Source organism: Paramormyrops kingsleyae, chromosome 1 (assembly GCF_048594095.1).
Source record: "Paramormyrops kingsleyae isolate MSU_618 chromosome 1, PKINGS_0.4, whole genome shotgun sequence".
NCBI classification, from domain to species: Eukaryota; Metazoa; Chordata; class Actinopteri; order Osteoglossiformes; family Mormyridae; genus Paramormyrops; species Paramormyrops kingsleyae.
Genome location: NC_132797.1, coordinates 11,662,501 through 11,680,634, shown reverse-complemented (window position 1 = coordinate 11,680,634; position 18,134 = coordinate 11,662,501). Strand labels below are relative to the sequence as shown.

Below are 18,134 nucleotides of genomic sequence, written 5' to 3'. Positions count from 1 at the left end.
TTTATTCTATTTACATTTATGAATATAAAATTTTGCTAAGAGAAACATTAACTTACTTAGAAGGTAAAGTCCACACCTTTTACCAGGGTATATTATCCACTACGTCATTCCAGTATGAAACAACATATGCAACAGTGGTGTAGTTTTGGGTAAAGTGTCTTAATTTTTCTATTATTATTTCTTGAGAAGCATGTAGAAAAACACACCTTACCAACAGCAGATTCAACAGGATCCATAGATGGAACAGTCCGATTATTAGAGTAAAAATTCTTCAACAACATAACTACTCCATAAGGGAATGGAATCACAAGCAATGGCAAATTCTTTAGCGCTTACTGGGATTTCAAAAACGGTCAGAAACTAGAATAGTGATAAAATAGTGATAAAGCTGACCAGCTCTGCTATATAGTTGACTTACTAAAAGTATATTATTTTTATACCAATTCTCAAAAAATACAGATTTATGTTTGTATAGAATATCCCTGTTGTTCCAAATAAAATAGGAATGAGGAGAGAAGTTGTGTTTGAATATGAGGAACCAGGACAGCAACATTTGCTTATGAAAGTTTGACAATTTTAGGAGGATTTTAGAAATCTCATAATTACACATAAGCAATAATTTCAGACCGCCAACTTTTGAAAACATAAAAGAGAGAATAATATTCCAAATAGAATCTGGAGTTTTTAAATAATGTTTTATCCAATTAACTTTGAACATTTTGTTTAAAGTTGAGAAGTCAATAAAGCTTGAGCATTTTGCCCATTATTCATCATTACAGATTTCAGCTTTAGATAGAAGCGATAAGTCTTTCTGCAACCAAGAGTTCAGCTTTCTTCTTGTTTTCTCCAATATAGGCTCAAAGTTTAACAATGATCTATCTTTGTCATCTTTTGAGATTTTCATCCCTAGATAAGTCACTTGATCTTTAACCGAAATATTGCATATGGATGCTTTATTGTTGTTTCTAGTGAGAGACATTATTTCACATTTATTTATATTTGTAACCAGATGCCACAGAAAACACTTTTATGGCATTCGAAGCAACTGAGACCTGAGACTCATCCTTTAAAAAAAGCGTAGTGTCATACGCTAATTGACTAATAAGAAATTGCCTACCTGCGACTGTAATACCTTGTAAAGCACTACTATCCAAATAATTAGCAAGTATCTGGGAGGCTATCAAAAACAGATAAGGGGAAATTGTGCAGCCTTGACGTATCCCTCGTGACATATTAAACCGTGGTGACGTGCCATGTTACAATTGGATGGTGCTGTTTCCATTTTCCTAACTAATTTACAAAAATAATTTCCATAGCCAAATTTCCTTAAGGATTTCAAAATAAAATTATGTTCAACTGAATCAAAATCTTTCTGAAAATTAAGTAAAAGAATGAAGCTGTCAGAGCTGTAAATAAAATCACTATAGTCCAATAAGTCTATTATTAATTGAATATTATTTGCAATATGATAGCCTTTCATAAAACCTCATTGTGTTTAATCTATAATAGAATCAAGGGTGGCTTTAAATCTTTTTACAAAGAGTAAAGAGAGAATCTTATAATAATTATTAAGAAGTGTAATTGGACGCCAATTTTCTATCAATAAGGGATCTTTGTTAGGTTTAGGAATCAATGTTATTACTCCTTGAATCATAGTAGGAGGGAGAAATGAATCTTCTATACTTTCCTTAAAGACTTCTAATAAAAAGGGATCTAATTATTCAGCAAAAGCTTTATGAAATTCAGCTGTAAATCCATCACTACCTGGTGATTTGTTAGTTTATAATGCATTGATAGCAGACAGAACCTCATAATGCGAGATGTTATCTTCACATAAGAACTTCTTAGCTTATGTTACAATTTCACAGTTTTCAATGGAGTCCAACAAAGAATCGGTCTTTTCACTAGAATAAGTTGAAGAATAAATCTTCTTAAAGAAATTAGCACAAAAGTAAGCGATTTTCTTTGGGTCTTCAGTAATGGTGCCATCAACGATTAACTTAAGACCAGAGGAATGGAATCGTCTATTCTCCAATCTGAAAAAATAAGAATTCTGCTCTCCCTCTTCGAGCCATTTACTTCTAGACCTAATATAAGCTCATACAGTCTTTCTTCTATATAGGCCTATATCTCATCCAGCTCATTTTGAAGTTTAGCATATTCGTGTTTCTCAACATCTGAGAGAATTCTTTGATGAGAGAGAAGTTAATTTGCTGAGAACCAGTTCTTTTTCTCTTCTAGTTTTTTGCCAAATTGGAACCAAATTTTCTATAAAACCTTCCTATTTCCCAGTTAACCTTGCAAGCTCTTTCAGTTTGTGCTTTTGTCCAAAATACCTTGATAAATTCTTTTATTTTTTCATTAACAGATGAAAATTCTAGAAAGGAATTATGTAATTTACAGAACTTTGCATATTTAGGGACGAGACCTGTTTGGACTTGAGCGGGTTTCGTGTGAGGACGAGGCATAGTGCAGGTCAGAACAGAAAATGTGGACAACCTACAGTACTTGAGGCTCACCAGACGGCGGTTTATTAAACAAAACAGAAAACACTAAGAACACTACAAAAACCAAAAGGGGATAAACAAAGACTAAAAAAAAAACCATTGATCAATGAAATTACAGCAGCAAAGTGACCTACAGGATCTAAATCAGACTGCATAACGTCCCCACCAAATCAGTATTTAAATATACCCACACCAGCTGATCGTTCTGTACCATGTGACACATCATCACCCCATTGTAATTTCCAGAATTTTGTATCCTCTAAAGTGCAGTGACATTCTTGAAGAAAGCAAAAATCAGGTTTGTGCTCTTTTGCAAACAGAAAAAGTGCTTTTCTTTTCATGTGATTTTTAAGACCCCTGGCATTAAGAGAAAACAGTAAGAAAGACATGCAATGTAACAGCTATAACCTTAGCTACTCAGGAAAAATGCAATGCGTAACTATGGGAACCCTTTCTAAACTGGAGAAGTATCACAAAATAACAAGCTTCAGATTTAATAAGGCAGTTTCGTCAAACAAATCACAAGTTGAAATATGCTGACCAGAGAACTTTTTGTCATTCAAATGAAAATTTACCAAGCACACCATCTGAATGCTGTGACCTTGTTCACTAAACAATACAGTGTTATAACATTATATTGTGTTATATTATATTGTGTTATAATTATTAACACAATATAAACTACGACGTTGCAGCCAGAAATGACAGCAACGATACTACGCGTTAGAGCACACAAATAGGAATCTCTATGTCCTTCACAGTAATTCTCTTTCCATCTATTACTGCAAACACACCTTGAAAACCTGCTCTTTTCCCTTGTTTTCGAGCTTGCTCTACCAACGGACAAAGTTTCTCATGCGCATCTTTGGTCCCCTGTGAGAGATCCTCCAAGATCTTTATTTTCTTTTGTTGTAGAATTATTGATGTTTTGCCGCCTTTCTAAATTTTATCACGACATGTACGTGAGAGGAATTGGACGATAATTATCTGAGGGATTTTGTTCTTATCAGACTGTGGACCAAGCCTGTGTGTGATATGAACCACAGCCGGGAGCTGGGATGCAATCTCCGGAGAAATCTCAACAATTACACAAACAAGTCAATCACACACTGTTTAACATTTTCGCCCTCGCGCTCCTCAATGCCCACGACTCTCAGATTCCATCTTCTCTTGTAAGCATCGAGTTCATCACACCTGGAGTGCGACACGCTGTTTTCCTTTTCAAGTACCGTAACTCATTCACTGATAGAGTCCACATTCCCTGTCGCAGCCACTTCATCTGCATCGAGTCAGCCACAGTTTTAATCGTGAGCATGTTATCCTTGACTGTCCTTGAACAGTTTCCATCGAGTGCAGTTTTCTGATGATTTCTTCCAGTTTTCTCTCAATTCTTTCTTTTGCCGCTAACATTACAGAAGCACAGTCCTCGGATTATTTCTTTTTTACAGGTTGCCTGTCAGGAGTCTCAGGCGACGGTAAAGCACGTGAATCTTCATCAAAGTCGAAGCTCAGACATTTCTTAGCATAACTATGCATTGCCTTATGAATACTTTCATCGTCGACCTCCATCACAGGTAAATCAAATAATGGTGAAAAAGACAAATTAGAAACCACCACAGGTTAATAACTAAGTCGTAACTAAGTGAGATGTGTCCTATGACAAAGGACAGAGTTCTAAACATAGCTCAAAAAGTTTCCAGAGCTTCTCCACAGGGGTATGGCTTAAGATGCCATCTTGGTCGCCCCCGTGTTTCAGAACTTTCGAATGGAGTTGCTGTACACTGTCAGAAAAAAAGCACAAATTTGTACCTTTGAGGGTACAATTACTTGTCACTGGGGCTGTACCATTATGGATTTACCAATTGTGTCCTAGCTGTAGGTAAATATACCTCTAACCAACTTTTGGTAGCGAACATTTCTGTTCTCTGAAGAACATTGGGGGTACATTAATGTTGGGCAGCAAAACTGTACCAGGGTTGAACCCTATTTTTCTGACAGTGTAGTCTTTAAATTCTCTGAGGAAATTTCCAAAACGTGACCTTGCTCCAGTTCTTTTCTGTATATGATGCTTCCAAACATTATAAGTAGTTGTACGAAAAGATGTTGTTTTTTTGTCCAAGTGTCAGAAAATTGAACTAAAATATGTACATCCCAGAAAATCACTTTCTTACCAATCCTCCAAAAAACAATTCTCTAAATCAATCCAAAAGCATTTTGCATAAGTCACAAAGAGGTGAACTATGGTCTCTTTTATTAATTTACAAAAATCACAGAAGTAGTCAGTGTTTGAGGACTGAAGGAATAGATTGTGGGTGTCCTGGATAAAGACCAGCATCCAGGCCTTTAATGACTTCTTAGGCACGGCCATCAGTAGTGTGTCTGTCTGAGGGGAGAATGTCGACCTTTTTGCGAGAGTTACTTTCCTCGGCAGCGACATTCATATCTCTGGTGACTCTTCCAATGAAGTCAGATGGATTGGAAGAGCATGGGGGGGTCATGAGGTCGCTGGAAAGGGGTGTGTGGCACTCCTGATATCTTTGCAAGAGGACAAAGGTCCAAATCTTTAGAGTCCTGGTGCTCCTTGTCTTGTTGTATGGCTGTGAGACATGGACACTGTCCAGTGAGCTGAGGTGAAGACTGGACTCCTTCAGTACTGTGTCTCTTTGGAGAATCCTAGGGTGCCACTGGTTTGACTTTGTGTCGAATGAGCGGTTGCTAGAGGAGTCCCAAATGAGGCACATTACCCGCATTGTGACGGAGCATCAGTTACGGCATTACAGCTATGTGGTGCGATTCCCTGATGGTGATCCGGCTCACAGGATCCTCATTGCTGAGGATCCAAGCGGCTGGACCAGGCCGAGGGGACACCCACGTAACACCTGGCTGGGGGATGGTCATTTCTGGAGTGTGGCACTGGACCGTGTGTCTACCTGGGGGGTCGCCAGCCGGGATCCTGAGGAGTTTCGCCGTGTGGTGGGTTCGGCAAACTGCTGTATCTGGCAACCTGTTCTTGTGGCAAACGGACATACATGAGCGCTGCAGTATCAACCACCGCTACCGTCATACTCTATTCACTTTGTCAATTTGACACTGAAAATGACATTTGGGTATGTATGTTGTATATATGGCGGGATAGTGAAACCTTGCGGGCGTTTATGCACGAAAGGGCTATCAAAAAAGGCACTAAGAACATCGGGGGGCACCTTTATTCTTTCAGGTGAAACGGGTAGTTACTTAGGCACCCCCAGCCCCCCCATCACTGCATGTGCCTGTTGACTTAAGATCAATTTAATTGAAATTACCATTAATAGCCATAACACTGATTTAGTTAATACGTCTCTTTCACTCAGATGTTTCCTCCTGTGACATTAGCATGGAAAATGGGAAAAAGATATTGTATCACCAACAAATTTAGAAAAGTAATTAATTCATGTAATATACCCAGTTAACAGATTTCTTGAAAAATATAGAAAGATATTGATGGAAATTGTACATCTAGCCAAAAAGAAACAGAAACTACTGAACGTTTATTGTATTGATGTATTTACACAAGACATTCTTGGCTTGATTTTAAACATCACATCATAAGAATGACTGTAATGAATATTAAATTGTCATGTAAGGAATTATTTGCTATGAAAATAATCTGAATTCTAATATTCTAATATAATTCCCCATGACAATATTTTCATAATATATGGCAAATATCATTTACACAAATGTAAACAGGCTAAAGAAAGGCCAGATTATGATATATTTACATTACTTTGCTTACTAGAAATAATAAAAAAAGAATTTTAAAGCAATAAACAGAAGTACAATATGTGAAAAAAATAACCATAGACATGTAATAAATATGCTGTTCTGGAAAAGATTAAGAGACCACAACAAACTTTTGTTTCATTCATTTCGCAGTGTATGGGTATGCGCCTGTGTAAAATGTTCATTTTCTTGCAAAATCCAGCCTCTTTCCTGCTTCTCATTGATTAAGAACTTAGTTCCTTGCTACATAACCCTCCAGTCCTGCTTCCAGCAGCCTGATACAAACTGTCCTAGCAGTGCACTCCACACTGCATAATGTTTCCCATTCCTTTTGAAGGTCACTTGATGTCATCCTCCGATTTATGAGGCACTGCCGGATAAGTTGACGGTCATCTCTGGCATTAGAAAGTCACTTTTGCCTTCTACCTGGCTGGTTTTTGGTCATTGCCAGTGTCTCCTGCTTCACCTTGTTCTTCTGTACCAGTGACTTAGACCTTTTGAGCCTCAGAGTAACCTGCCACTCAGTGTAGCCAGCAGAACCAGGATTAAACCGGGATTTTAAAATGCTGTTATTTTAAAAAATATAGCGTGGTCTCTTTTTTTTTCCAGAGCTGTATACCCCTGTAATTTCTGTTATTTTTTCTTTATGTTGTACATTAATACTTTTGATAGACTGATATATTCATTTAATTTACATTTATTGTTATGTAATGTAAACTGTTTTACTATGCTAAGTTCAATAAAGTTTTGGAGAAACAAAAACCGTGCTTGGTGTTCCTTGTGTCAACAGTGCACACACTTAGACAGAGTTAGCAGACGACTGGAGGGTTAGTGCGACGGAGTACTCATACACTGACCTTACGCTCCGAGAAGTGGCACACGGATGTGCATGATCGAGTGCTGCTGTCTCAGCCACTGATATCATCCTACTCTATTCATTTTGTCAGTTTGAAACAACTGCAGTGTTTGACTCAATGGGTCCCATTTTATTTAATCATTGAAAACGACACTAGGTATATATAAGGTTAAAAGCCCACCATTTTCGATAATTCAAAAATATATATATAAAAAAAAGAAGGCAAGAGATTACTGCAGTCTTGCGGCAGGAAAGAAGGCTGCTGGATGTAATTCAGGGAGAAAAACTGCCTCGTCTAACTCGCACTTGAGAGAGGTCCAGCTCAGAACTGCAGAAAGCAGGATTGTTTCTTCCAAAGTCTTTCTCACCACGCTTGTTCAAGTCCAGATTACTGGTACGTTTCATTGCCTAGGAAAAGAAACCATGCAAAAATAGGTAAATTCACATTTTGCTAACAAACTTACTATTACCTCCTGGGGAAGAACCTTTCTGCCAGTGTATTTATGGTGATGAAACTTTTCACCTGGGAAATTTTCTGTTTCAAGGTGCTATACAAGTAGTAACAGGTCAAATCCTCCTTTTTCAGGGTCATTTCTGGTGTCAGCTTCTTACTTCCTGGTTAAAAAAGACAAAAAAACAACAGTTCAGGCCATTCAATCACAAAATGGTGACTGACATGAGGTGCTGCATGAGCTGACAACAGAGAAACAGGGGAAAGGACAAATGAAACATTAGTGTGCGGACAAGAGGCGACCAGTACCTGTTAGCAGGCTAACGATAATGCCGACCGCCATTACTGTGATGGTCCCAACTACACTGAAGTACAGGTAGGACAGAGAGTACCACTCATTGACGTTTGTCCTGTCAAAGAAGTACCACACCTCACGGTCAGTGCTTCTGGTCTAGTTGTACACCACTGCATAGCAGCTGAAGTGCCCACAACATTTATGGGCAACACGGCTCACTATTTTAGCTATTGTTTACACTGGCGTTGTGATATATAGCAACTGCAACCTCTGTGAGAAGGAACCTGCAGTACTTCCTTTTGGTTTATCTCATCTACTGTACAAGCAGCTTACATTTCACAACTCACCTGTATTCTGGATCCTCTTGCAAGACAGTGCTGACGATGGGTGACTCTTCTCTACTTAAGGTCCAGTTTAGCCTCCCGTCAGTCATGGTAAGGTTGCAGCCATCTGTGCTGAGGTGCAGTGGCTGCTTGTAGTTTACTGAAGGGGTGTACAAGTGGGCTCCTATCCCAACCCACAGAGACAGGGCAATGCCGCTTAAAAAGCCCACCAGGGCCCCCTGAATTAGGCATCAGGCCATTGGCCACCGAAACACAGGGAGAAAAAGCACAGATGATTCACATCTATTGAGAAATTACAGCAGACATTTGTAAATTTGTAAAAATTGCTTTTCTTCTGTGGAATCATCTACAAACCAAATAATAAAATAACCAAGCACAATTCAGCACTGAAGTCAAATTAAAATTAGTAGATGTTCTGAAACATATCTGGAAACTTTTTATGATGGACTTCACACTTATAATCTAGGTGGATATAACTGCTCAGGTTATGCGATGCCCACAGCTATAAAGATACAGTAATATATTTGACTCGAGAACCTACAATACTCACCACAGAGTTGGCAAAGGGGCAGAGAATGCCCAAAGAGAAAAGACCAAGGACAGGCCCTCCGGAGATGCCCATAATACTTATAGCAGCCTGCAGGGGGCAATAGAGAACTTATCAGTATGTGGCACTCAGAACAAGGAATATCTCCTTCTCTGTACTACCGTCAATGATGGGAGATGACTGAGTAATGGTGAGCGAGTCTATCCTCACCTGCAGAATTCCCCCCATCACAGATGCGATGCCAGCCATGCCAATGCATATGACCCCAAACACAACACCTGCAAGCATCAGAAATTCATGACCGAGTCTGAATCAGGGAGATTTAATAAAATAAAGCTAGCCTCAAAATATAATAATGGACAGCTGGGGTAATGGTGAAGAGGGTTATTGGATCACAGCCCCATCCAACTCACTAAGCCCTTTGGACATCCAGGATAATGTCCTCTCAGACATGCTGAAGTGAGGTTTGACCAGGTCCTCCACCGTGACTGCTGCCAAGGCATTTATACTGGAGGAAACAGTACTATAGAAGGAACACACAAAGATATTTAACCTACACGTATGTAAGCTTACAGAACATGCATCATTTATAAAACACTCTAAAATGATCCAGTTATTACCTCACCAGAATGGTGAGAATAGTGGTCAGCTGACAACACATACAGTACCAGTCAAAAGTCTGGACACACCTGCTTTTAATGTATTTGTCTCTATTTTATCTATGTTATTCACCTTATAGTAAAAGGCTCTGAGGCAATGAAATCATATGTAGTAAATATTCGGTAACGCTTTACATTAACTGCACCTTCATAATGCTTTTATATTGCATTCATAGTACATTCAGTGCACCTTCATAATGCATTCATAGAACATTAATAACAAACATTATATAATAATAACAAATATTATAGTGTATAATGTTTGTAATTAATGTATATTAAAGCTGTTAAGGGATGTTAGGATGTTAAGGTGTACATGCATGCTGCTTATGAATGTTCTATGAATGCATTTTGAATGCATTATGAAGGTGCACTTAATGTAAAGCATTACCAAATATTCCAATGACCAAGAGTTGTGTTCAACATCGCAAAATTTTCTCAGATTTTAGACTCTTCAAAGTACTCCCCTTTTGCTTCGATGACATCATTGCAGATTCTTGACATTCTTTCAACCAGCTTCCAAATATAGCCATCTGGAATGATTCTCCAAAAGTCCAGAAGGAGTTTCCACAAGTTCTGGGCACAAGGTGGCGACCTTGCTCTTACCCTTCGATGCAACTCATCCCAAACCAGCTCTATAGGTTTTAGGTTGGGGGATTGTGGGGGCCAGGTCACCTGTCACACCAGTCCCCATTTCTTTCTTTCTTCACTAAATAATATAGTACATAGATTACTAGGTGTCCTGAGTGTCATTATCTTGTTGAAAAACAAATTATTTCCAGTAGGTATTTCCAGACTTTTGACTGGTACTGTATCTAAATTGTCCTGCACAGTGGAGAGAGAGACAGGAGTAACAAGGGCTTCTTTCATTTCAACTGTTTTACCTCAGTGTTCCGCTGTAGGCAGCAGCCACAAAGAGCCCAGGAACACCAGGGAAGTCCCTCAAGATATCCAGCACCATGTAAGGCATTAACTAGGGGGCAATGAACATGTTCAGTGTCTTAGCAGTTTTACAGGTCATTGATGTGCATGTCAGTTTGGGCACTTTCCACTGCACCTGCATACTTTTGATATGGTACTTTTGGTACTTTCGCTTTTCCATTGACTTCTGGTTGAGTACCAGTACCAAAAGTTCCAGTACCAAAAGTTCCAGTACCAAAAGTGATAATCTAGCTGAGGTACTTATTTGGTATTTTGCTACATTGGGGTGGGACTTGACACTCTCTTTGACTTATGGTTAAGTTCCAGTACTAAAAGTGCCAAACCAGCTGAGGTACTTCTTTGGTACTTTGGGGTGAGACTTGAAATGCTTTCTTTTGTTGGTTGGTTATGCAAACAGCCTGCCCCTGAAACACGATGCAACTGCTGCCTTGAAAGAAGTTGCAAACTCAGAAAATAAGGATAAACAAAGTAAAAGAAATATTGCAACCTGGTCGGAAGAACAGATACAGCAAAAAGAAAAAAAGTATTTTGCATGCTTTAACCTCCTGCATTATATCTGCATACAGAATTGAAAGTAAGAAAAAGCCTGATCTTGATCTAGCTGACTAGCGATGTAAGAACTGTATGTGCATAACACGTCATGTTGGTATTAATATCAGACATCATGCAGCCCTATAATATCCATCCATCCATTTTCCGAATTCAGTACAAAATGCCCCGCCTGAAGTTGTGATGTCATTCAGCGCCGTTACCAGTTTTACAGCCAACACATAGTTACCCCCCCCCCCCCCCCTTTCCTCTGCATGGCCCTACCTGATCGGGAGCTGATACCAAGCCTGCATTCCAGGGGTCACAGTTCTTGTAGATGGAGTACAGGCACAGTCCAGAGAACACCGAGCACAGGAGGACGACCCACAGTCCCAGCAGGTTCAGGAGGAGGGCCCTGTAACATGCATTCACCCACACATATACCTTCACGAGTAGCAACTTGCGAAGAAAGATCACCTCAATGCATTATTCCTTAACACTGCAGCACTTCATGTTGGGTAACTCACATTTTGGCATGGATCAAGGACTTGCATGATATGTATCTCTGCACTTGAGCCTGATTGACCCCATATATGCTAATCCAGACGAAGGCTCCTCCGAAGGTGATGGTCCAGAAGGTGTGGCGCCTTAGAGGACTGGGATCAAAGCTAGACAGGAAGGGAGAGCACAGGGCACATCTGTAGTGCGCTGAGCTGCTGCTGCTACGGAGAACCTTCAAAATTGAGCGTCTTCTGTGAAAACTCACTTCCAAAAGTTCAGTCTCCCTCCATGTCGGGAGTCGTCAATTATGGCCAAGAAGCCTCCTTGTTGCCAGGTGGCCCGGATGATGACGGAGAGAAATCCGGCTACCATTATGCCCACCTGGAAGACATCTGTCCAGACCACTGCCTTTAGCCCGCCCTGTAAGAGAGGGCACAGCAGCCACCTCAGCCAGGGTACTCAAACCAGGGACTGCCTGCAGCACCAGGCAAAGTCTGGACACACCTGCTTTTAATGCATTTTTCGCTATTTTAGCTATGTTACTCACCATATAGTGAAGGGCCCTTGAGGCAATTAAGTACTGCATATCAAATACTGCAATGACCAAGAGAAGTGATCAAATTCTTAAAAATCTCTCAAATTTTAGACTAATCAAAATAGCCCCCTTTTACTTTGATGATGGCATTGCAGACTCTTGAAGGGGTTTCCGCAAGTTCTGGGCACAATTTGGTTCCCATGTTCTTACTCTTCGATCCAACTCATCCCAAACCAGCTCTGTAGGGTTTAGGTCAGGAGATTGGTGGGGGGCAGGTCACCTGTCACAGCACTCCATCTTTTTACTTGTTCACAATATTATACAGTACTTATCTAACCTTGAGGTGTACATTGGGTTGTTACCTTGTTAAAAACCAAGTGATTTTCAGTAGGTGTGTTCAGACTTTTGACTGGAACTGCAGATCTCATTTTCTTGTATTTTGATTTTACTATTCTGCAGTTGAGAGTATTTGGAATTTTTATTTTGATTCATTTTGAAGGATTTTAGTGCACTTACACAAACCAGCATGGCTCGATGTTTTGGTATACTTGTATTGGTGAAATAAAAGTTGTGTCTTACCAGAGTGCAGTAAAAGGTGCAAACTATTCCTGTGGCAATCACAGCACCCCACAAATCAAAACCAGTGACTAGAGGAGGAAAGGATAAATAGATTAACTACACTGCAGGTAATGAACACAAAAGACACGTCGCAGAACAATCAGTCGTCTGTCCTGCTCCTTGCTGGTGACAGGAGGCCACTGAAACAAGGTATAATAAACAGAAAGTCAGCTGGCTTCTGCTGACACCCAAAGGTGGGACCCAAAATGACCGGGACCCAAAATGACCGGGAGCCAAAATGACCGGGACCCAAAATGACTGGGACCAAAAATGACCGGGAGCCAAAATGACTGACACCACAGAACTCCTGATTGCCAAACATGGGAAAGTGGAGAAATAATTTTCACAAAAGTAAATAATAGACTAAAGGAAGGTAGGGCTACTCTACCTTGGTTTAATGCAAGAGCGGGTGCATAGATGACCATCCCTGTGTAGGACACCTGTATTAACAGGGGTTACACACATACAGGCATTTAGTACAAGTCCAGTGCAACTTAAAGACTGTGTATAATGTAACATTGTATATAGGGACTAACACATACGACGCTTTTCCCATTGTTTGCACTTTATTTGGAACTACCTCCCTCTCTCTCCCTCTCTCTCTCCCTCCCTCTCTCTCTCTCTCTCTCTCCCCCCCCCCCTCTCTGATGCTAATGATCCAGTTTGCTCCAGTAAATCCTACAATGTCACATAACCAGGCAGCCGTACTGTACTCACTGTCTGCAGTATGAACATCATCGTCCCACACAGACGAGCCGCCCTGTTGAAGCGCAGCTCTAGATACTGTGGGTTAATGAACATGCAGATTAGAACCTGGCCGAGCCCCGAAGACGTAAAGGCAGAGATAAAATAATACCGATCCCTTTGTCAAAAACCTTGCTGTTTTACTTAACAGCAGCAGACATTCTTGTCAGGTTTGTACCCTAAAACCAGAGTTGTAGAAATTTATTTTGACGCACATTTCATTTAATGAAGACTCGGTGATCACACTCATGAGAGGCCTCTCAGTAAGAGGGAGGTGTGATGTCTACTGTCTACTGGAGCTTGGTGGCGGTACTGAGGACATGATAAACTCCCTACCTCATAACTGCTGGTGATTCCAAGCCTGTAGAAGACTGGCAGGAAGACTTCTGAACAGACAGCCACCACCAGCATGTAGGCGATGCCAAAGAACCCATAGATGGCGCCATACTGGTAGACTTCGGCTGGGGTCGCCAGGACAGTTATGGCGGACATGAAGCTGGCTGTCAGGGAGAAGGCGACCGGCAGGGCAGTCAGGCCCCGACCCCCCATTAGGAAATCCTGGCTGTTGCGCTGCCCTTTCCCAGCCAGGGCGAAGTACACCCCCACTGCGGCCGACACCAGCAGCATCAGTGCAAAGACCACGTAGTCCCACACAACGAAGGTAGTCATCTTGGTTGAAGCATCCATGAAGGACTTTTCTCTACCTGTCTTCTTGATGTATGACTGACCGCTTCCACACTCACCAGCACCCGCCACTGGGAGCCCAGCTGAGCCGACCCGAGCAAGACGGTGCTGCTGTCCCAGGTGTAAGTGCTAAAGAAAATATGCCGGAAGTTATAAAAATGGCATTCTAGTCCGTATGGATGTTACCACAAGATCTGTCTCTGATGCTGAGTTGGTATGATAAAAAGCTGAAATCAGCTCAGACAGAGCAATGAGTTTGAGACTTTTCTCAGGATGAATCCAAGTTCAAGTCCTCTCTAGCCCCATGAAAGCCCTGGTGTGTTCACTCACCCAGCAAATGCCTCATGAAGAGCTTCCCTTGTGCTCCAGGAAACCTGTGGGATTCTTGGCCCACAGCAGATGTCTGTAAAGTGCAGGAATTGTTCGTCTGGTCGGTAGATAAGTACCCTGTCATTACCCACCCCCTCCTTTCCCCTTACCACCCGCGCTTCCCTCCGCCTCTCTGCTCACCACTGAGGTGAGTGTAGGAGTTACAAGGTGGTGGGGGGTTAGCGTGCGGGGGGGGGGGGGGGGTTCATGATGGCATTTTTAGCATTCAAAAGAATTCTGTTTATGAAAGTTGATAAGTCACATGTAGACGTGGACATATTAACAAACCTGTTTGAGGAACATTGGCAAACTTCTCAAATGATGCAATCTGTGCTGGTAATGATTTGACGTTGCATTTTTAATTCTTTCATCTAAGCGATTTATAATCTCTGCTGACACTTCTCCTTGCTGCTCTCCTTTTGATACGTGTCTAGTTGACTAAGCTATGGCCGGACCTAACTTGCTGTATAATGAATAACTCCTGTTTTACGCAATGATGTGAACAGTAAGAATTTTGAGAAAGGTTTCGCATTTATGGTGCAAATATGGGCCAGATAAAAATAACCCTGTCATCCATCCATCCGTGAGGTTCTAATCGCTTATATACTGTAGTCCAGGTAGTTGGGTGGTATAGGGGAGAAGGCTGGAGGTCACCCTGAGGACCAAGTCGGTGAAACAAAAAGTATACGTTGGGTAGCAGGTAGAGCTACTACTTTTCACCTAAGGCTGGAGGTTCAAATAGTGCCTCTGTGGTGATGTGTGTGTGTGCATATGTGCGTGCGTGTGTGTGTGTGCGCGTGTATGTCTGCGTGCGTGTTTGTGTGTGTTTGTGCACGTGCATGTGCGCATGCGTGTTTGTGTGTGTGTATGCATGTGCATATGTGCGTGCATGTGCGCGTGTATGTGTGTGTGCGTGTGCATGTGTGCGCGTGTAATGTGCATGTTCTCCCCAAATCACATAGATTTCCTGTGGTTCCGTCCTGCACCTGCAGTCCAAAGACGTGTTGTGTGTGCGTGTATCTGTGTGTGTCTGTGGGTTTGCAGAGATCACATTTGGGGCCCAAAATGGGGACATCTTACTTTTGGGGACATCCTTCAGGTCGCAATTAAAAAAGTAAAAGTGCCAAAAGTTTTGTATTTTGTTTAGTTACTTATGATTAAGGTTAGGGTTGGCTAGGGGATAGGGTGTCATGATTGGCATTCGGGTTTTTCTGTGGAAAAATAGAAGGTTCCCTATTTGACGCGTATGCCAAAATGTGCTTGTGTGTGTGCCCTGCAGTGGATTCCATTCCTCTCCAGGGTGATCCTCAGGCTTATGCCCTATGCTGCCTGGGATAGACCATGGCCCCTATGACTTGGAACTGATACAGGGTGGATGGGTTTCTATATGTCTATTGGCCTAGGAATTGGATTTGAGAGTAGCTCCTTAAAGTAACAATATATTTTCCTTCTTTTCAGACTGTGGGCATTGCCAGGGTGATTACAAGGCTAACCTCGATTGACTGTCTGAGGTCTATGTATAATTGTTACCTGTAAATTATTTTCAAAATGTTAGGATTAAATGGAAGAGTGAACCATCAGGTAGAAAAAAACGATTGTGCCAATTCCTTTGACAATGTGTGATTTTGCTACAATGTAGCTCTTTGCCTTTGCAGAGTGTTACTTAGGAGTTACTCTGTTACTACAAACTGTTACCACAGATATATTGATAAATTGAATTATTTTAAGCTTCTCCGTCACAGTAGTGCCATAACATTACATGGTGACATAAGTTGTGGGACCAGGAACCATAAGTTCCTGTGTTGGCTGCAAATAACATAAGCAATATCATTCCTTGTGTTCATCGAGGAGTTTTCTTGCAGTGGATGACATGATATTGATGTAACACTGTCAACATGGAAAATGACACTGCTTCATACTTACCACAATTGCTGTTGTTGGCTGTAACTGTCCCATCCTAAATGTCGGCATTGTGCAGGTGTCTGGACCTGAGAACACAAAAAGACTTATGATATTTGCATTTATTTATTGGCAGATAATGGTGTTTATTATTCTGTTGGCCGTGGATTTCCAAACCGCTACCCTCTATTTAACAGATGCTTTTGTCCAAAGTTACATTCACGAGAGGCAGATAATACACAATCACACGTATATACAGCTGTCAATTTAGACATAAATGCGATAGGCAGAGCTTACCAGGATTTCTCAATAAATGCAAGTTAGCTATACGGTATTCCCCGGAATGGTCTAAGAACCAGTGAACCTGATGGAGATGTGTCACACAAAGTTGAACTTAGATGGGGGGGGGGGGGGGGGTGACGGAGTCATCCTAGGAATATATTACTGTTGTTCTGGCAGCATGTAGTTATAATTTAGGTCATGAATGATCAAATTACAGTACTGGGCACTCTATGGCCATTTTGTTGTTGTTTTTCTTGACACAATAGACTTTAGTGGGGAAACATGGTTTCTCATATATAAATAGAAGCTTATTCTACTCGTGTAAATCCCAAAAGTGGTTAAGGCAGTGAATAATGAACTCTTTCTACCTTCACGTGCCAATGCCATTGCCTCAGGAAAAAAAGCACCAATGGAAAAGCAAAGCAGTGAAGAGTTTTAAGCTGTTGTTTTACCTCAGAAGATGATAAACATCAAAATGTGAGGAACAATAATAGTGAGATCTTGATTAATTGTACACTGATTGACTGCATTGTGCATCCAGTTATTGTTTAGCCAGGGACAAAATAACCTACTTCTAGAAAATATGCGATATCCTACTTGGCGACACTTAAAAAACCAAGAGTCCCCACACCTGAGTAACCTGGTTCGTATTTCCATTTCATTTTCTGGTCAGTGGTTTGTTTTTACTCTGGTTGTATCAACAATTTATCAAGAGACTTTCCAGCTGAATATCTCCTTATAATTATAGAGCTATAATTCGAATTTCAATTTATTTAGATATTTTTTGTTTGCTTTAAATTTAGAGCTACTAATCAGAAACCATATACATATTTTATATGCCCTGGATGGAGAATATGTACGGTTCTGGGACCGGTCCACCGGCCCTGCTTGTTAGTGGATCTGAGAATCCCCCGAGTACAGAGAGATCACTGCATAGACTTCAAGTGCTGAGCTTCGGAAAGATACGGCTTTACGGAGACAAAAGTGGATACAGGCAACAGAGACACAGCGCAACGAGATATACTTTGAAAACTTTTTTTTCGGCAACTGAGAACACAAAAAGACTTATATTTGCATTTATTTATTGGCAGATAAAACTTAAAATCAGAAACAGATCAAAATAAATCCAACAAAACCGAATACATATGAAATTTATTGTCACTTCCGCCTACGTTCATTTCTGAAACTGGTGGAAACGGGGATACCGAGCAAGACCTAGTGCAGCATCTGTTCTGTCGAACCTCACAGCCTATCGAAATGTGCGGCAAATCTGTATTGCGCATGCGCAGTAAACATTTCCATCGATCTGTGCTACCTAAGAAGAAAACATAAACGCAACTCGTCAGAACACCGGCTTCGTGTTGGCGGAAAAGACGAAGGTGTAACGGCTTTTAGAAAGACCTGTAAAGCTAATGTTAAATGTCAGAGTGCGGTTATACTCTGATAACTGCACTCAAAGAACGACTCTTGTCCAATCAGATTTCTTGGTCGGAACTAACTGTTGTATAATAAAGTACAACCTAAAAAACTGGATATAATTAATACCATAGGCATATAATATGGACTGGTCAACAAACAGTGAAATAAAGTGAAATAGATAAAATAGGTATT

General features: G+C 40.9%; 1 protein-coding gene across 2 annotated transcripts; it reads right to left on the bottom strand.

The window, feature by feature from the left end:
* Positions 1 to 6,013: 6,013 nt before the first annotated feature.
* slc5a8 (solute carrier family 5 member 8) lies at positions 6,014 to 16,283 on the bottom strand. Of its 2 annotated transcripts, XM_072709550.1 has the most exons (17): positions 16,266 to 16,283; positions 14,304 to 14,376; positions 13,626 to 14,102; positions 13,263 to 13,328; positions 12,934 to 12,985; positions 12,507 to 12,574; positions 11,658 to 11,812; positions 11,419 to 11,559; positions 11,177 to 11,306; positions 10,306 to 10,394; positions 9,176 to 9,285; positions 8,973 to 9,040; positions 8,766 to 8,852; positions 8,219 to 8,433; positions 7,886 to 7,986; positions 7,649 to 7,740; positions 6,014 to 7,533 (listed from the first exon to the last, which is right to left on the bottom strand). In XM_072709550.1, exons 3-17 carry the CDS (start codon positions 13,974 to 13,976, stop codon positions 7,399 to 7,401), a joined length of 1,860 nt encoding a protein of 619 aa, XP_072565651.1. In that variant the 5' UTR covers positions 13,977 to 14,102; positions 14,304 to 14,376; positions 16,266 to 16,283; the 3' UTR covers positions 6,014 to 7,398. The 2 variants fall into 2 exon arrangements, with proteins under 2 accessions (XP_072565651.1, XP_023672589.2); XM_023816821.2 differs by lacking the exon at positions 16,266 to 16,283 and having other exon boundaries at positions 14,304 to 14,429.
* Positions 16,284 to 18,134: the final 1,851 nt, after the last annotated feature.

Excerpts from the sequence above, each read along its gene's own strand:
- slc5a8 (XM_072709550.1), bottom strand. The coding sequence starts at position 13,976 with ATGGATGCTTCAACCAAGATGACTACCTTCGTTGTGTGGGACTACGTG. Across the intron at positions 9,286-10,305 it reads GCCTACAGCGGAACACTGAG|TACTGTTTCCTCCAGTATAA; the intron begins GTAAAACAGTTG and ends TTCCTTCTATAG. Across the intron at positions 8,434-8,765 it reads GCCCCTTTGCCAACTCTGTG|GGGGCCCTGGTGGGCTTTTT; the intron begins GTGAGTATTGTA and ends TGCCTAATTCAG.